General features: G+C 39.6%; 1 protein-coding gene and 1 pseudogene across 1 annotated transcript; both read right to left on the bottom strand.

Moving 5' to 3' along the window:
- Positions 1 to 1133: 1133 nt before the first annotated feature.
- Positions 1134 to 15801, bottom strand: LOC100585070 (cancer/testis antigen 55-like). Its single transcript, XM_030808987.1, has 6 exons — positions 15726 to 15801; positions 15558 to 15575; positions 14033 to 14217; positions 4777 to 4921; positions 2026 to 2138; positions 1134 to 1325 (listed from the first exon to the last, which is right to left on the bottom strand). Exons 1-6 carry the CDS (start codon positions 15799 to 15801, stop codon positions 1134 to 1136), a joined length of 729 nt encoding a protein of 242 aa, XP_030664847.1.
- Positions 4378 to 4458, bottom strand: LOC115834233 (annotated as a pseudogene).
- Positions 15802 to 16462: the final 661 nt, after the last annotated feature.

Below are 16462 nucleotides of genomic sequence, written 5' to 3'. Positions count from 1 at the left end.
TCTGTAGTGGAAAGTCAAAACACAACCCTGTTTATTCAAGGACCGGGGATAATGGTGGAATTATGAATCAGAGGTGTCAGGGTAAGTTCACAACCACATTGAAGCTACGCCCATAGGTCTGAATACATCCCTTCCCCTAGGTCATGGCTACATGGTTAAATGTGCTGTTAGACAAAAGCATGAAATTTCATGGGATGTACTTGTTGGATTTTATTATAACCCTTCCCAGCGGGTAAGCAGCTTGTCCTTCCTTCAGAAGCTCTGTGTTTGTATGTTTCTCCATGACTTCACATGAGCTGCACTCCCGCAACAAAGTGGCCCATGGAGGCTCATTTACAGCAGAGTCTCCTTTCTATGGTTGTTGGTGTTGTTAAAAAAATCAACAGAGGTCTTAATGCTTTGGTCAACAATTTTATTCCTAAGGAACCAGTGATGAATGAACCACAGCTAAATATCATTGCTGGCCCAATCATTGTCATTGAACTTAATAATATTTTATCTGCTCAGTGAGTCTGTCACGCCTTCCTCTAAGTGGTGGTGATGCTTTAATGAAAGAAAAAAAAAAGAAAGAAAAACAAAACAGATCAAAAGACATCCTGCCATTGTGGAGTTTACATTCTAGCATGGGGAAGAAGGAACAAGGAAAACAATAAACATCGAAAGTTATGTGGGTGACAGATGATGAAAGAGGCTATGGAACAATACAGGTTGTACAGACAGCATAAGGGGGCTCAAAACTGAAGTCAATGCCTTTAACATGCTGTCCCTGATGCCTTTTCAGTTAAATGCTTTGGCTCTGATGTTTCCTTTAGGGCCGTCCCAGGCCTCCATCATCCTGGAATCTGCTGCTGCTAATAGGAAATATGGAATTCAAATTTAATGGCAGTGTTCATTTTAATTAAGAACTCCTTTCCTCCAGTGACTAGCAAGCTAATTTAGCGTGCTTTTAATTGATAAGGCACTTCCCTAAGCTGGGTTTATGGTCTAATTGAACTAGCCAATATCTCAATTAGATTTGCCAGAAAAGCCATATGTAAAATACTATTTAGGCTTACTAAGCTAACCTTTTAAGTTAAACCAGTCCCTTTACTGCTCTTAAAAGGAAATATAAACAGAATAAAAATGTTTCGTCATTATGATTTTTGTGCTGGGGTGATAGAAACCGCTCTCCACTTAAAGCAGAACTGAGTGCTCTCCACCATGACCACATTGACGATATCATCTACTTGAGGTACGTATCCATCAGGAAGTTTCACAGAATCCAAGGTGAAAAAGATACTATTCTTTATCACCCCACTTCTTCCACGTATGTGAGTAATGCGGACCTGTGAGTATAAATAATGGAAATGATTATGAGAAAGCCCGATAATCACTGTAACCAGCTGTGCACCTCCTCACTCTGGGTCCTGCATGACTGCAGGTCACTTCAATGCAAATCAGTAATTCCCAACCTGGTTGACCCGTTGCTAACACCAGGGGTGCTTTGTAAGAATACCCATGTCCATGCTCTACCACAGACCAATTAAAACAGGCTCTCCAGGGATGAGGCCTGCGTCTTTGATGAGAAATCCAGCTCTAAATATTACCAAAATATGTCCATTACCCTCTATTGCCCTGAATTTGCTGGTCATATTCAGGCTCCAATACCCAAATCATTCTCAACATTTACTGCTAAGCTCAAGTCCCACAACACACGCCATTCATTCTTTCCCTACAATTTTCTGACACAAAGATTGTTTTTCTTCCTCCTGTTGTTGGAAGATTCTAATAACATTTGGGTATTGAATAAAATGCACAATTTAGAACTTAATCGATTAATGTCCTTGTTCTACATAATTTTCTAATTATTTCCTTTGGGAAGTCCTGCCTTTTCAATAAGAAAAGTGGCTCCTTTGTTGGCAAAGAATGTATTTCTTCATATTTTCTGGAATTCCCATTGCACCCAACAGAAACCTGGGCACGAAAATTATCACAAAAGGAAGGGTTCACAGAAACCGATGATGGGAGCAACAGGAAAGAAATTACCTCTTCCGCATGAATACAACGGGTGGGCTTCACAGAGCTTGCCTTGAAGTTTGAGAAGCCTGGTTCAGTGGAATATTCAACTTTTAACCAGTCACCCTTATAAGGCACAAAATCTAAAACAGCCATGGAGAAATGTGAGTGTCATGATCTCTTAACTAGGCCATCTTGAATTTCACACGTTATTTGGTAGTGTACTACTTTAAAGTCAGTTCTGCAACATCTAAAATCATTTTTGCACATATTTAAACAGACACACTGTTAATCTCTAAGTTCAAAAAGAAGTTTATAATCCTTAGGCATTGACTCTCCTCTGCTGATTTAACAAAGTCAAATGGAGCAAAGTGTGAACTGTGCATCACAGCCAATCTGAGGGAGCAGCACAGGATCTACTAAACAACTGTTCGTGTTCACAACTCCTTAGTGAGAGGCAGTCAAACATGTAGGTAAGAGCACAAGTTTGAACCTGGCCACGTACGTTTGAATCTTTTTTTTTTTTTTTTTGACATGGAGTCTTGCTCTGTCGCCCAGGCTGGAGTGCAGTGGCGCAATCTCGGCTCACTGCAAGCTCCGCCTCCTGGGTTCACGCCATTCTCCTGCCTCAGCCTCTCGGAGTAGCTGGGACTACAGGCGCCCGCCACCACGCCCGGCTAATTTTTTTTTGTATTTTTAGTAGAGACGGGGTTTCACCGTGGTCTCGATCTCCTGACCTCGTGATCCGCCCGCCTCGGCCTCCCAAAGTGCTGGGATTACAAGCGTGAGCCACTGCCACTCACTCAGTTTGCAACCTTAGCCAAGATGTTTAATCTCTCTGTGGCTCGTTTTCTTCATTTATAAAATGAGAAGCACGATAAGTAGCCTTCAAGATACTGAGCTGCTGTGACACTTAATAGATGTCGTTGATACACACAGAATCATCGCTGGTGCATAGTAACCACCAAATAACTGTTGATTGGTAGTAGTGGTAGCAGTACCAGTACCACTAGGAAATGTTGTTACTTTCAGAATGAATCAATTTCCCCTAGTGTTGTGTTCCGCTGATGAACTCTTTTTATTATTATTATTATTATTATTATACTTTAAGTTCTAGGGTCCATGTGCACAACGTGCAGGTTTGTTACATATGTGTACATGTGCCATGTTTGTGTGCTGCACCCATTAACTCATCATTTACATTGGGTATATCTCCTAATGCTTTCCCTCCCCACTCCCCCCACCCCACAACAGGCCCCAGTGTGTGATGTTCCCCTTCCTGTGTCCAAGTGTTCTCATTGTTCAATTCCCACCTATGAGTGAGAACATGAAGCGTCTTAAGTCTGTGCCTTAAGGATTACCGTTAAGACCATCGAGGTTGAAACACAAGTTTACAATAAGTTAAACGTGACTCACAGGATAACAAAGGTACATGAAAGAATCTGGAGCAAATGGAAATCCCAACTGCAACTGAGACAGTAAATTGCCACAATGACTCCAGAAAACTAGCAATATCAACAAAGTGAAACATTTCTTCACCTTAGGACCCAGCATTGTAGAATGATACAAGACACAGTGTTAGACTTCTTCTCTCTTTCTCTCTCTGTCTCTGTCTCTGTTAATTTACATACATTTCTTTTGTGTGGGTTTACTGAATATCTATGGGCCAATAACTCCAAAATGTATATGCCTCCAGCTCTAACCAACCTCAGGGTCAATTATCCATATGCTTACACCAATCTAACATGTGTAAAGCTGAGTTGTTGGTATTCTCCGTATTCACCAACTTTTGTTTGCCTCAGTCGTCTACATCACAAACTGGCAATTCCACTCTCACCACTGCTCAAACCAAAAACTTTGGAGGTACCTTGGACTCATCTTTCCTCCACATCAAAGATCTAATCCGTTACCTCCTGGGTTCTTCTCTAACTTCAAAATATATCCAGAGTCAACTCAATCCTCAGGTCCTCCACCTCTCCACTTTCATTCACATCTCCATCATCTCTCACCAGGAATATTACAACGTTTTCCTGACTGATTTCCTGACTCCATCCTTCCTTCATAGTCTCTTCTCGACAAAGCAGACAGAGTCAACATCTTAAAACAAAATTCAGGTCAGAGTCCTGTTTTTGCATCCAAGGAAACAAACTAGCAAGCTGCCTGGGCAAGTGGGACTAATCTCCCCTTTTATGCCCAAGCTATATGACTGTTGCAATGGACAAAAATAGCAAAAAAAAAAAAAAAAAAGTGTATCTTTGGTTATAAGCGAAATATTAGAACATATTGGCTGATTACAAAGAGAATTCCGCAACACACACACACACACACACAGCCACAAAGCACTATCTCCAATCCTAACTTTGAAGCATTTGAAGTGTATTCTTTTAAAATTTGGTAGTCTACCCTGCCACAGAAACTTCTCTAGTAACCAACTACAGAAATGATCCCTGCAAGTATAGTCTTTGAAGGGTATTAAAAATAGTGTCTCTATGTACTTGTAGGATTGTTTCCATGATTAGAAATTAAATTCTTATGTGAATGAAAAATATATCCAGGCATTACTGAGGGCATTGAACAAATGAACACACAATAGACGACAGCAGACATTTTATAATACTGCCTATTTGCCCCTATATTGTACATAATTTCAATTGGAAAGGTCTACCTCTAATATTGAAGAGCCATTGACTGAAGCCAAGTACACTGTAAAATTTGATCTAGCACTAAAATCCACTGAAAAAATTAAGAATTACATCATATATCACAAAATGTAAATCATACCTTCAGAAACAATGTCCATAGGGAAATAAATGATGTTACTAATATAAATAGTATCTTCACTTATAGAAGTAACACATCCATTTAAAACTCTGATTTTTGAGTCTGAGGGTCCATCACCATTAAGAGGGTGAGGCAAAACATCCACCTGTAAGATTTAGGAAAGAGTTTCTTCAAAAATAATACAAATTTAAACACAGGAACTTACATGGTTAAAACACTGGTATTCCAAAATATTTTCAAAAACCATCCTAAACACTGGTGAATATAGTTCACATGCTAAATGGACCATAGACTTGAGATGATGGTAGAAATCATGTGTGTGCTTCATGAATTGTGAAATGTATCCCAAAATATTAATTGCATACCCAAGTTTAATGCCCTTGTACCATTAGACTCCCAGATTAAAAAATACCATCATTCGCCTAAAGGAATTCACAGTGAAATGATGGTAAAGTGGAAAGATATGTAGTCATAAGCAGGTTGCGATGAATGATATAAGACTAGTTTAAAGATAGTTTCTGTGACTTATCTAAACGGAGAACATTTCAGACGGAGAAAATAGCAGCATTGCTTGGGGGAAGTCAGATTTGTACTGGGTTGTGAAAGAAGACAGAGGTGTAACCTTGTAAACACGGGTAGAGGAGCGGGAAGGCAGAGAGGAAAAACAACACCATTTAGGAGCCTAGGGAGCAAAGCCCTAACATTCCAGATCCAGGTCCAGGAGACAGTAGTTCAAGATAAAGTTGGAACAATAACCTCAACTGGGGGAGGTTCAATAAACCAAGTCAAATTAAGGCTTTACTTTATCTACAATAGAAAGGCATACAAACCTTTTTCCTTATTGGAGGTGTAATAGTCCTTATTTTATAATCCTTAAAACTTACAGAAATAATGCAAGTTCATTGTACTAAAAGTAGGGAAAAAAAGAAAACAGATATGCAGACAGCAAAAGGCAGTTACCCCATAATCCATATTCCATTACCAAGAGAGCACCAGGGACTACATTTTCTCGGTAACACTCATCCTGATGTTTTTGTCTGTGCACAAATATATATACATATGTAAATGCTCATTTAAAAAGCAAATTAGCATGGTATTCAGTAGTAAAGTATCACATTAAATGAACACAAACGTTTTCAAATAACAAGAGAGGACAGAAACAGTCATAGAGAATCCCAATTAATGGATGTGCCATAATTTACCAACCCAATTCCATGTAATTAGACATTTTGCTTGTGTCCTAAAATTTGGACTACTTGCTTGACTTAACAATAGGGTAAACTCCTAGGGTTGGAATTTGCAGATCAGAGACTTCTAATGGAAACTTGAGCCACTGAGTTGTAAATAATTTTTCATGCTTTTAAAAATAGCCTAGTTTGCTGCTATTCTTATTTCTTAACTGGTGTCTTTCCAGCTGTCAATACCAATCTGATGTTTATTTTCCCCTCACTTACTGTCATGAAGGAATGAGGCATTAGCCTCCCATCCACGTATCTACCACCACTTCCGTCAGTATCCCAGTGGATGATCCACAGCACCCTCAGACCTCTCTGTTCCTTGACTCCACACCAACTCACAGACATACTGCAGACTAAAGCTTTGCCCATGTTTCATGGCTCCCAACTCTGTTTCTTTTGCCTTGGAAATACCACCAACACAATAGCAGGTACAGACAGATTCAAATGTTTGCAATAATGGGTTGTATGACAGAAGTGGCATTTCAATACGATGGGGGCAAAGTGGATTATCCAATTAACGTTTAGGGCAACTGAATAGCCAGTAGTGAAACAAGACGTGGATCCTTCTCTCAGTCGTATACACGGAAAGCAAACACAGGCTGACTGTACGTTTAGATATAAATAAATGAATGACTTTCAGAAGAAAAGCTAGGTGAATACTAGTGTAAATTATGTGTTAGAATTAGCCTAAGGAAACTTCCTGAACCCAGAAGCCACATGGACAAGATGGACATATTTATAGTATGTAAAAATTAAGCAGATGGAGGAGGAGGGGAGCAAGATGGAGAAATGGGGCTCTCCAGTGATTGTCCTCCTGCAGAAACATCAATGTGAAAAACTATCCTTGTATGAAAATACCATCACTTGACAGAAGGAAACCAGGTGAGAGACCACGGTACCCAGTTATAGCGTGAAAATAAGAAAAGATGCATTGAAGAGGGTAGTAAAGACAGTTTTACATTACCCACATCACCCCTTCCCTGACCTTCAACAGCACAGCATGGAGAGAGATACCATCCACCCGGAGGAGAGAGAGAGTAGCAAGCATAGGACATTGCCTGGGAACCCAATATCAGGCCTTCCACACTATATGCCACCACTTGACAAACGCCCATGGCCCATGGCCCCAGACTCTGAGATGGTACTTGTGGACCGAGTCTCTAGACCCACCCTGGCAACAGACAGGAAGCCACAGCCACAGCAAAACAAACTCAATATCTGGCCCACATCTCTGCCGAGTGATTTCAGTGGCCTTATGCTCAGAATATTCTACAGCAACAGGGAGTCCTCTGTGAATGAGTGGAGCCTTGGATTCCAGTCTTGCAAGGCACCAGTCTCAACAGCTAAGGGAATGCATGCCATTGCAGCATCTGTCGCTGTGTCCCTGGGATTAGGAAGCCCCCTAGTGCTTCAATAGCTGTAGTGTTGACAAGCATAAGGACCAAAAGAGACCTATATAGAGTTTCCGGACAGGCTTACTGCTAAAGGATGTCCCCTAAAGGCTAGACTGCAAAGACTGAAATGAATACCTACTTCTTCAATACACAGATATAAACACATGACCACAAAGATCAAGAACAATAAGGAAAACATGACATCACCAAACTGACAAAACAAGGTGCCAGTAATTGAGCCTAGAGAGATAGGAATATGTGAGTTGTTTAATAAATAATTCAAAATATCTATTTTCCACATGCTCTGTGAACCTTGAAAACAATTACAGAGAAATGATTAGAATTTATCAGAGTAATTTGAAAGAAAGATTGAAAGAATTTTAAAAAACCAAACAAATACAAAAATCAAAAAACACAATGAAGGAAGTATACAATAGAGAACATCCACAGGAAAATTGTCGAGCAAAATGAAGAATCTTTAAACTTGGAGATGGCTTCATTAAAAATATACAGTCACAGGAGACAAAATTAAAAGGAAGGATACGGAATGAAAAAAAACTTACTGAATTTCTGGGACAATTATCAGCAGAGCAATAGTATGAGTCATTCATCAAGAGGAAGGAGTGAAAAAGAGGTAGAAATATTATTTAAAAAATAATAATGGGGAGCCATCCAAACCCAGAGAAATTTACAAACGTCTAGGTACTGGAAGACCAAAGTTCTGCGTTCAGATACAATCCAAATAAGATTACCCCATGACATATTAAAATCAAACTCTCAAAGATGAAAAATAGAGAAAAAATCCTGAGAGCAGCAAGAGGAAAGAAGCAAATCACATATAAGGCAGTCCCAATATGCCTACCAGAAGACTTCTCAGCAGAAGCATAACAGGCCAGGAGAGAGTGTGATGATATATTCAAGGAGATCAAGAAAAAATGACTAACCAAGAATAATGTACCAAGAAGTGAAGGGCAGAAAAAGACTTTTACAGAGAAATCACAGCTGAGAAACTTCCTCACCACCACAACTGTCTTACAAGAAATCCTATGGAGAGTTCTTCCAAGTGACATAAGGGACGGTAATGAGTAATGCAAAAATATCTAAAGGTATAAAACTCACTAGTAAAAGTAACCACACACATTCACAATACTCTATTAAGGTAACAGTGGTGTCCAGATCATGTATATCTTTCATGTAATGGTTAAAAACGGAGCTAGTAAAAATAAAATACGTACAATAATTCATTAAGGGATATAAAATATAAAAAATTATAAAGTGTAAAATACAGAACTCAAAATCTGGGGGTGGAGTTAAATGGTAGAGTGTTTTTATTTTGTGATCAAAGTTATATTATCAATAAATAAACTGCTGTGATTATGTTTTTGTATGCCTCATGCTAACCACAAAGAAAAAAATCATGTAATAAACACATTTTAAAATATCAAGGAAACAAAACATACTAATAGAGGAAAATCTCTTATCAAGAAAGACAGTAAAAGAGAAAGAAAGGAAGAAATTACCTACAAAATAAGTAGAAAAAATTATCTAAATGACAGCAGTAAATCCTTGCCTATCAATAATTAACTTGATAGAAATGGATGACATTCTTCAACTAAAATACACAGAGTAGCTGAATGGATTTAAACAACAACAACAACAACAACCAAACCTATGAGAGATCCACTTCTCCTTAATGGACATTCGTAAACTGAAAGTGAAGGCATGAAAAAAGATATTCTTCCATGTAAAGGGAAATCAAAAGAGAGGGGGAGCAGCTAAATTAATTTCAAATAAAATAGGCTTTAAATCACAAACGGTAAAAAGAACAAGAAGATCATTATATAATGATGAAGGGGTCAATTCATCAAGAGGATATAATGATTTCCAAAAATATGCACCCAACATAGCAGCACATAAATATATGAAGCAAATATTAAGGTCTAAATGGTGAGACAGATTGCAATGCAATAACTGTAGGAGACTTCAACACCCAACTTGCAACAATGAGTAGATTGTCCAGATAGAACACTGACCCCACAAAAAGTGAGATTTATCTGCACTCTGGACCAAATGGATCTAACAGTCATTTATGGAACATTCCATCCAAATACTCCAAAACACATATTCTTTCCAACTGCATGTGGAACATTCTCGAGGATAGATTATGGGGCAGGCCATAAAACAGGTCTTAGCAAATTAAAGCAATTTGAAATAATATCAAATCACTTCTCTAACCACAATGGTAAATTACTAGAAATGAATAAAAGTAGGAACTTTGGAAACTTTAGACGTGGGTGGAAATTAAACAACATGCTCCTAAATAACGAATGGGTCAATGAAGAAATTAAAAGCAAAGTGTAAACATTTCTTGGGATAAAGCAAAATGAAGGCATAACATATGAAAACCCATGAAATACAGCAAAAGCAATTCTAAAAGTGAAGTTTACATCAATAAAGCCTACCTCAAAAGAAAAGATACATCTTAAATAAACAACCCCACACTGCACCTTGAGGAACTAGAAAAAAAAAAAAAGAAAAAAAAATGCAATCCCAAAGTAGGAAGACAGAAATCATAAAGGGCAGAGCAGAAATAAATCAAATAGACATAAGAAGAACAATACAAATATTAATGAAACAATCAGTTGGTTTCTTGAAGAGGTAAACCAAATCAACAAAACCTTAGCTAGACTAAAGGAAAAAAGGGAGAAGATTCAAATAAATAAAAGCCAAGATGAAAAAGGAGACACCAAAACTGACATCACCAAAATAAACGTATCATAAGAACTATTATGAACAATCATCTGCCTACAACAGGACAAGCTAGAAGAAATGGATACATTCCTGGACACATGCAACCTACCAAGATGTAATGGTGAAGAAACGGAAATTCTGAACAGACCATTAACAAGTAAGGAAAGTGTTTCAGTAATAAAAAATCCCCCATCGATGAAGAGTCTAAGATAGAATGGCTTCCCTTCCTAATACTACCAAAATTTATATATAAAGAAGAAGAATTAATAGTTATACTTTTAATGCTATTCCAAAAAAACGACAAGAAAGGAACACTTCCAAACGCATTCTATCACACCCGCATTATCCTGGTAGAAAACCCAGACAAGGAAACACAAAAAAGAAAAAAGCAAAGAAAACTGCATGCCAAAATTCCTGATGAACACAGTTGCAAAAATCTTTAAGAAGGTATTAGTAAACCAAATTCCACAGCACATTAAAAACACCATTCATCATGTTCTGGAGGTATTCAATCCTGGGATACAAGAAAGTTTCAACATACACAAATCAATAAATGTGCTATATCACATGAACAGAATGAAGCACGAAAGCCATGGGATCATTCCAATTTAAGCAGGAAAAGCATTTAACCGAATTCCTTCGTGATAAAAACTCCACAACTTAGATATAGGAGGAGTGCACCTCAACACAATATAGGTCATATATGATAAACCCACAGGTAACATCATACTGAATGGGGAAATGTTGCAGGCTTTTCCTCTAAGACCTAAAACAAGACAGAAATGCCCACTTTTGCCCTTTCTATCGCATATAGTACTGGAAGTACTAGTCAGAGAAACTAGGCAAGAAGAAACAAAAGGCATCTAAATTCAAAAGGAAGAATTTAGATTGGCCCTGTTTGCAGATGGGAAGCTTTTACATATAAATAACCCTGAAGACACCACCAAAAAGCTACTAGGTCTAATAAACAAATTCAGGAAAGTGGCACGATACACAACCAACACACAAGAATCAGTAGCATTTCTATACACCAATAGGGAGCTATCTGAAAAAGATATCAAGAAACAATCCCATTTAAAACACCTTCAAAAAATAAAATAGGAATAAATTTAACGAAGGAGGTGAAGGACTGCAACGCCAAAAACTATAAATCATTAACAAAGCAAATTGAAAGAGGCAGGAACGAATTGAAATATATCATGTGTTCATGGACAGGAAGAATAAATATTGTTAAAATGTCCGTAACCTAAAGCAATCTATAGATTCAATGCAACTGCTATGAAAATACCAATGACATTCTTCTTGGAAATAGAAGAAACACTCCTAAAATTTGTATAGAACCGCAAAAGATTCCAGGTAGTTGAAGCAGTCTGGAATACAAGGAACAAAGCTGGAGGCATCACACTACTTGATGTCAAAGCATATGACAAAGCTATAGTAAGCATAACAGCATAGTACCAGTGGATACATCCACAAATGGAGCGGAATACAGAGCCCGGAATGAAATCCGTGCATTTACAGTCAACTGATATTCAACAAAAGGCCTGAGAACACACAATGTTGAGAAAGTGCACTCTCTTCAATAAATGATGTTGAAAATAACTGGATATTCATCTGAGTAAAATGAATTTCCACCCTTATCTCTCAGCATGTATATAAATCAACTCAAAATGATTTAAAGCTTTAAAATGAAGACCCAAAGCTATGAAACTACTAGATAGAGATATAGGGGGAAAGCTCCATGACATTGTTTTGGGCAATGATATTTTAAAATTAGGACCTCAAAAACAAAGGCAACAAAAGGAAAAACAGACAATGGGATTACTTTGAACTAAAAAGCTTCTGTACCGCAAAGGAGATGATCAAAGAGTGGAGAGACAATCTATAGGGTAGCAGAAAACACTGACAATCTATACATCTCGTAAGGGGTCGGTTTCCAAAATGTATGAGTAACTCCAACAACTCATAGCAAGAAAACAAATAATCCTATTAAAGATAAGCAAAAGACCTGAATAGACATATTTCAAAAGAAGACATACAAATGGCCAACAGGCATATTAAAACAACGTTCATCTTTTCTAATCGTCAGGACAATGCTAATCAAAACCACAGAGATACCACCTGAAACATGTTAAAATGGCTAACATTAAAAAGAAAAGAGATAACAAGTATTGGCAAGGATGTGGAGAAATTGGAAACTTTATGCACGGTTGGTGGGATGTAAGTTGTTACAGCCATTATGGAAAACAGTATGGAAGTTCTCCAAAATATTAACAATGGAACTATCACATGAATCCATGAATCACATGAATCCATGAACTACTGAGCATGTATCCAAAGAGAGTGTCATCAGTGTGTCAAAGAGATGTTAGCACTTCCATGCTTATTGCAGCCCTATTCACAATAGCCAAGAAACGAAAGCAATTTAAGTGTCTATCTATGGATGAGTGGATAAAGGAAATGTGGTATAAATACACAATGGAATACTATTCAGCCATAAAACAGAACAAAATCTTGCCATTTGGGACAACATGGATGAACCTGAAGAACGATATGTAAGTGAAATAAGCCAGTCACACAAACACAAATAACTGCATGGTCTCATTCACATGCAGAATATAAAAAAAGTTTACCTCATAGCAGTGTAGAGTAGAATGGTGGTTGCCAGATGCTTGGGTTGTTAGGGTGGATGGAGGAATAAGGAGATGTTGGTAAAAGGACATATCATTACAGTTATATAGAAGGAATCTTTTTTAACTGTCCAGAATGGGCAAATATATACAAACAGAAAATGGATAAGTGATTTCCTGGGGCTGGATGTTGCGGGGGGAGGGGACAGTTGGGAGATCAGGGAGAAATGGGAAAAGACTATGAATGGTTATGGAGCTTCCTTTTACAGTGATGAAAATGTTCTAAAATTGTTTGTGGTGATGGTTGCCTAACCCTGTGAACAAACTAAAAACCACTGGATTGTACCCTGTAGATGGGTGAATTGCATGGTGAATCACGTGACTTATATCTCAATAAGGCTGTAAAAGGATGAAAGACATAAAGCAAAGAAAAAAGATGGTATCAGAGGAAATACTACAAGGACGTAATATACAAACTTTCTTATTACAAATCTAATGTTCCTACCATAGAGATAGCCGTAAATATCCCTATTGTATAAGTAAGTCCAAGAAAGGAAACTTGCTGTAATCTCATTAAGATCCTTAATAATTCCAAATGAATGATGAGACTGCTTTTCCTTTCTCATATTTGCAAAGATTTCAGATTGATAATATTGTTATCCTTGCCTATATGGGCAGATGGGCAGTCTTACCGCCTATTGCTGAGAGAATCAATTAGTACAGTAGAGCTAAAGAATAATTTCATAATAGCCACTGAATGGGTAAATATCTGGACTCAGGTGATATTCTCAGGACTCCGTAAATCTGCCAAATGTTATTGAATTGTACCCTTAAGAGAGTTCTGTGGTTTGTGAACTATATCTCCATGAAGCTCTTTTTAAAATGTTTACAAGGCACATGGTTTCACATAGCAATTCCACTGCTATGAATGCACACTACAGAAAATGGTTTTTTACCTGATAAGGGAAGTTGAAGGATTGTATAGAGTCCAATAATTATTATTGTTACCCATGTTGTTTAAAGATTAGAAGAATAGATAAGTAATTTTTATGTTTTAAAGCAGAAATCACTACAAATATTAGAACAGAAGAACCTACAGATTCAGAGGGGTGGGGCTTCAAATTGCAGTCTACATCCACTCTACGGATCACAGTAGAGATGTTGGGTTAATACAAGAACAGAAAGATGGAGAAAGAAAACCCATTGGGATAAGACACAATTCCCAAACTCATGCACATCTCACCTTGATTGCTCTCAATCCATAAAGTATTTTATCTTCTTCCACAACCACATTAACTTTTTGTCCAACTTTTAGAGGCACGTTGCCAGTCACAACATCACTACTGAAGTAGATCGACTCATCAATCACGCCATAATCACCACAGAAACTTGTGACAACTCCCTGCACAGTTGTCAACTGGGTGTCACCTACAAGATAAAGAAACAAAAGTCACATTATTAGCCTCAAATGCAAACATCTACTACAAATATATCTTATACTCACCATCTGCATAAACCTGGGCAGAGAAGTTTTTTAACGTCTCTGACTTTGTTTTCTTCTGTCAATCCACAACAATCAAATTTTCACCTAATAGGGTTGTTGCAGTTTTCTTTTTTTAATTTTTAATTTTTTAAAAAAATTTTAATTTTTTAATTTTCAAGTAATTTTTAATTTTTTGAGCAGAGTCTGGCTCTGTCGCTGAGGCTGGAGTGCAGTGGCGCAATCTCGGCTCTCAGCAACCTCTGCCTCCCAGGTTCAAGTGGTTCTCATGTCTCAGCCTCCCGAGTAGCTGGGATGACGGGTGCGTGCCGCCATACCTGGCTAATTTTTGTGTTTTTAGTAGAGACGGAGTTTCGCTATGTTATCTCAGGTTGGTCTCAGACTCCTGGACTCAAGTGATCCACCCGCCTGGAACTCCCAAAGAGCTAGGATTAGAGGCATGAGCCACCGCGCCCGCCTTGTATTAACTGACACATGCACATCAACTGTCGAGAGCTGTGGAGTGTCTTGCGCAAGAGAGTGTAAATGTTACCTGTTTCCACCATATCTACATATGAGAGTCTTTAAGCTTCTGCTCCTACTATATCCCTCCATCATTATCACCAACATAATGACTAGCACCTTGTATAGATACTTAACCATCTCAGCAGAGAAAGCACTAAAAGATATCTGGAGATTGATTGCCAGCCCCAAACGGCATCCAAAAGGTCTCCTTCTCCTTCTCCTTTTCCTTCTCTCTCTCTCTCTCTCTCTCTCTCTCTCTCTCTCTCTCTCTCTCTTTTATTCTACACAAGCCTAGCTGATAGCTGGCCAGCAATATTTATGGATCTGACTTCAGCAGTTGGCCCGCACAACGGGTTCTCTGCTCTCCTATAGGACCAGATATGTATGAGGCATCCACTTGGCTTCAAATTAAATTTCTGCTTGGGATACAAGCCTAAATTCACTCGCAATTAGGGAGTTTCTTGCCTACTGGAAATATAAATAGGCATGTGCTGCACATCCATGTTGGGGAAAACCACAGGCGGTACAGCCCCCAAGGTGGTCTCTGTCAACACCGTCCCGCTTTAGATGGACAGGAGAGTTTGGGAGTTGGTTCTCAGGGACTTGTTGGGGACGCAGGACGCCTACCCATGCACGCACAGAAGATGGAGCCGCCGTCACGTGCTGTACCCGCCAGAGCCACCAGATCCTCATACCGGGGGTGAGGAGAGCCTCTATTAGGAGGCTTCTGGGGTGGGAGCCAAGGGAACACACAGAGGAATACCTTCTGGGATCCCCTGCTCCTGTGGGTCCTGCTCCTGTGGGTCCTGCTGCCGTGGGTCCTGCTGCTGTGGGTCCTGCTGCTGTGGGCCCCACTGCTGTGGGTCCTGCTCCTGTGGCTCCTGCTGCTGTGGGCCCCACTGCTGTGGGCGCTGCTCCTGTGGGCTCTGCTGCTGTGGGTGCTGCTGCTCTGTGGGGTCGGCTGTACTACGGAAGAAGGCCAAAGCACGTCTCAGAAGCCTGAGCATTGTCTCTGTTGTCACCACCGGCCCGGGCACCGCTTGTGACAGATGAAGCACGAGGCCTCCTCAGTAAGGGAAGCCCTCAGGTCACGGCGTCTCCTCAGGGACTCGCCTCCTGCTTCTCCTCAGCCTCCGCGGGATGGGACCCAGCCGTTAGTGAGCCCCCCTCAGGAAAGTCAGGGACACTGCAGCCACCCAAGGAGCTGGCAGGTGCCCCTCTGGCTCCTCCCTCTGAACATGCGCTTGTCAGGGCCCGCCTCTATCACTGTCCAGCCAATGGGCATGCAGTGAGTGAGCGGGCAGGTTCCTGTCGCCACTAAGAGGTGGTGGGCAGGAACATCATGGCTCCTCCCATCAAGGCTGAGAGCGCCATTAGGATGGCATGGGGAAAATGGCTTGGGGGCTTGGGTTCTGCATACTCAGGTGACACGGAGCACTTCTGTGGGGTTCCCTGGGAGGATGGGTGCCTGAAACACCAGCTGTGCAACCCAAAATCCTGCTCTTGCCCTTGTATTCATGGTGCTTAGCATAAGGACTTACCACTCAGTGGGTGGTTAATAGTTACTGCTCAGCAGGGATCAATTTTGTGGAGAGAGGGCATCATGTGGGTATGCAATGTTTTAGTGATGTCAAGTACGTGTCTTTTGTACTAGGATTCCCATTTTGA

The sequence above is a fragment of the Nomascus leucogenys genome, unplaced genomic scaffold (genome assembly GCF_006542625.1).
Source record: "Nomascus leucogenys isolate Asia unplaced genomic scaffold, Asia_NLE_v1 000822F_85651_qpd_obj, whole genome shotgun sequence".
Taxonomy (NCBI): Eukaryota; Metazoa; Chordata; class Mammalia; order Primates; family Hylobatidae; genus Nomascus; species Nomascus leucogenys.
This window is presented reverse-complemented; position numbering and strand designations above follow the sequence as displayed.

What these genes read in the sequence shown, in the direction of transcription:
- LOC100585070 (XM_030808987.1), bottom strand. Translation starts at nt 15,801, where the DNA reads ATGCTCAGGCTTCTGAGACGTGCTTTGGCCTTCTTCCGTAGTACAGCC. An exon ending in ATGGATTGAGAGCAATCAAG is followed by an intron (nt 4,922 to 14,032) that starts GTGAGATGTGCA and finishes TAAATCTTACAG; the next exon opens with GTGGATGTTTTGCCTCACCC. An exon ending in GTTGTATTCATGCGGAAGAG is followed by an intron (nt 1,326 to 2,025) that starts GTAATTTCTTTC and finishes TTATACTCACAG; the next exon opens with GTCCGCATTACTCACATACG.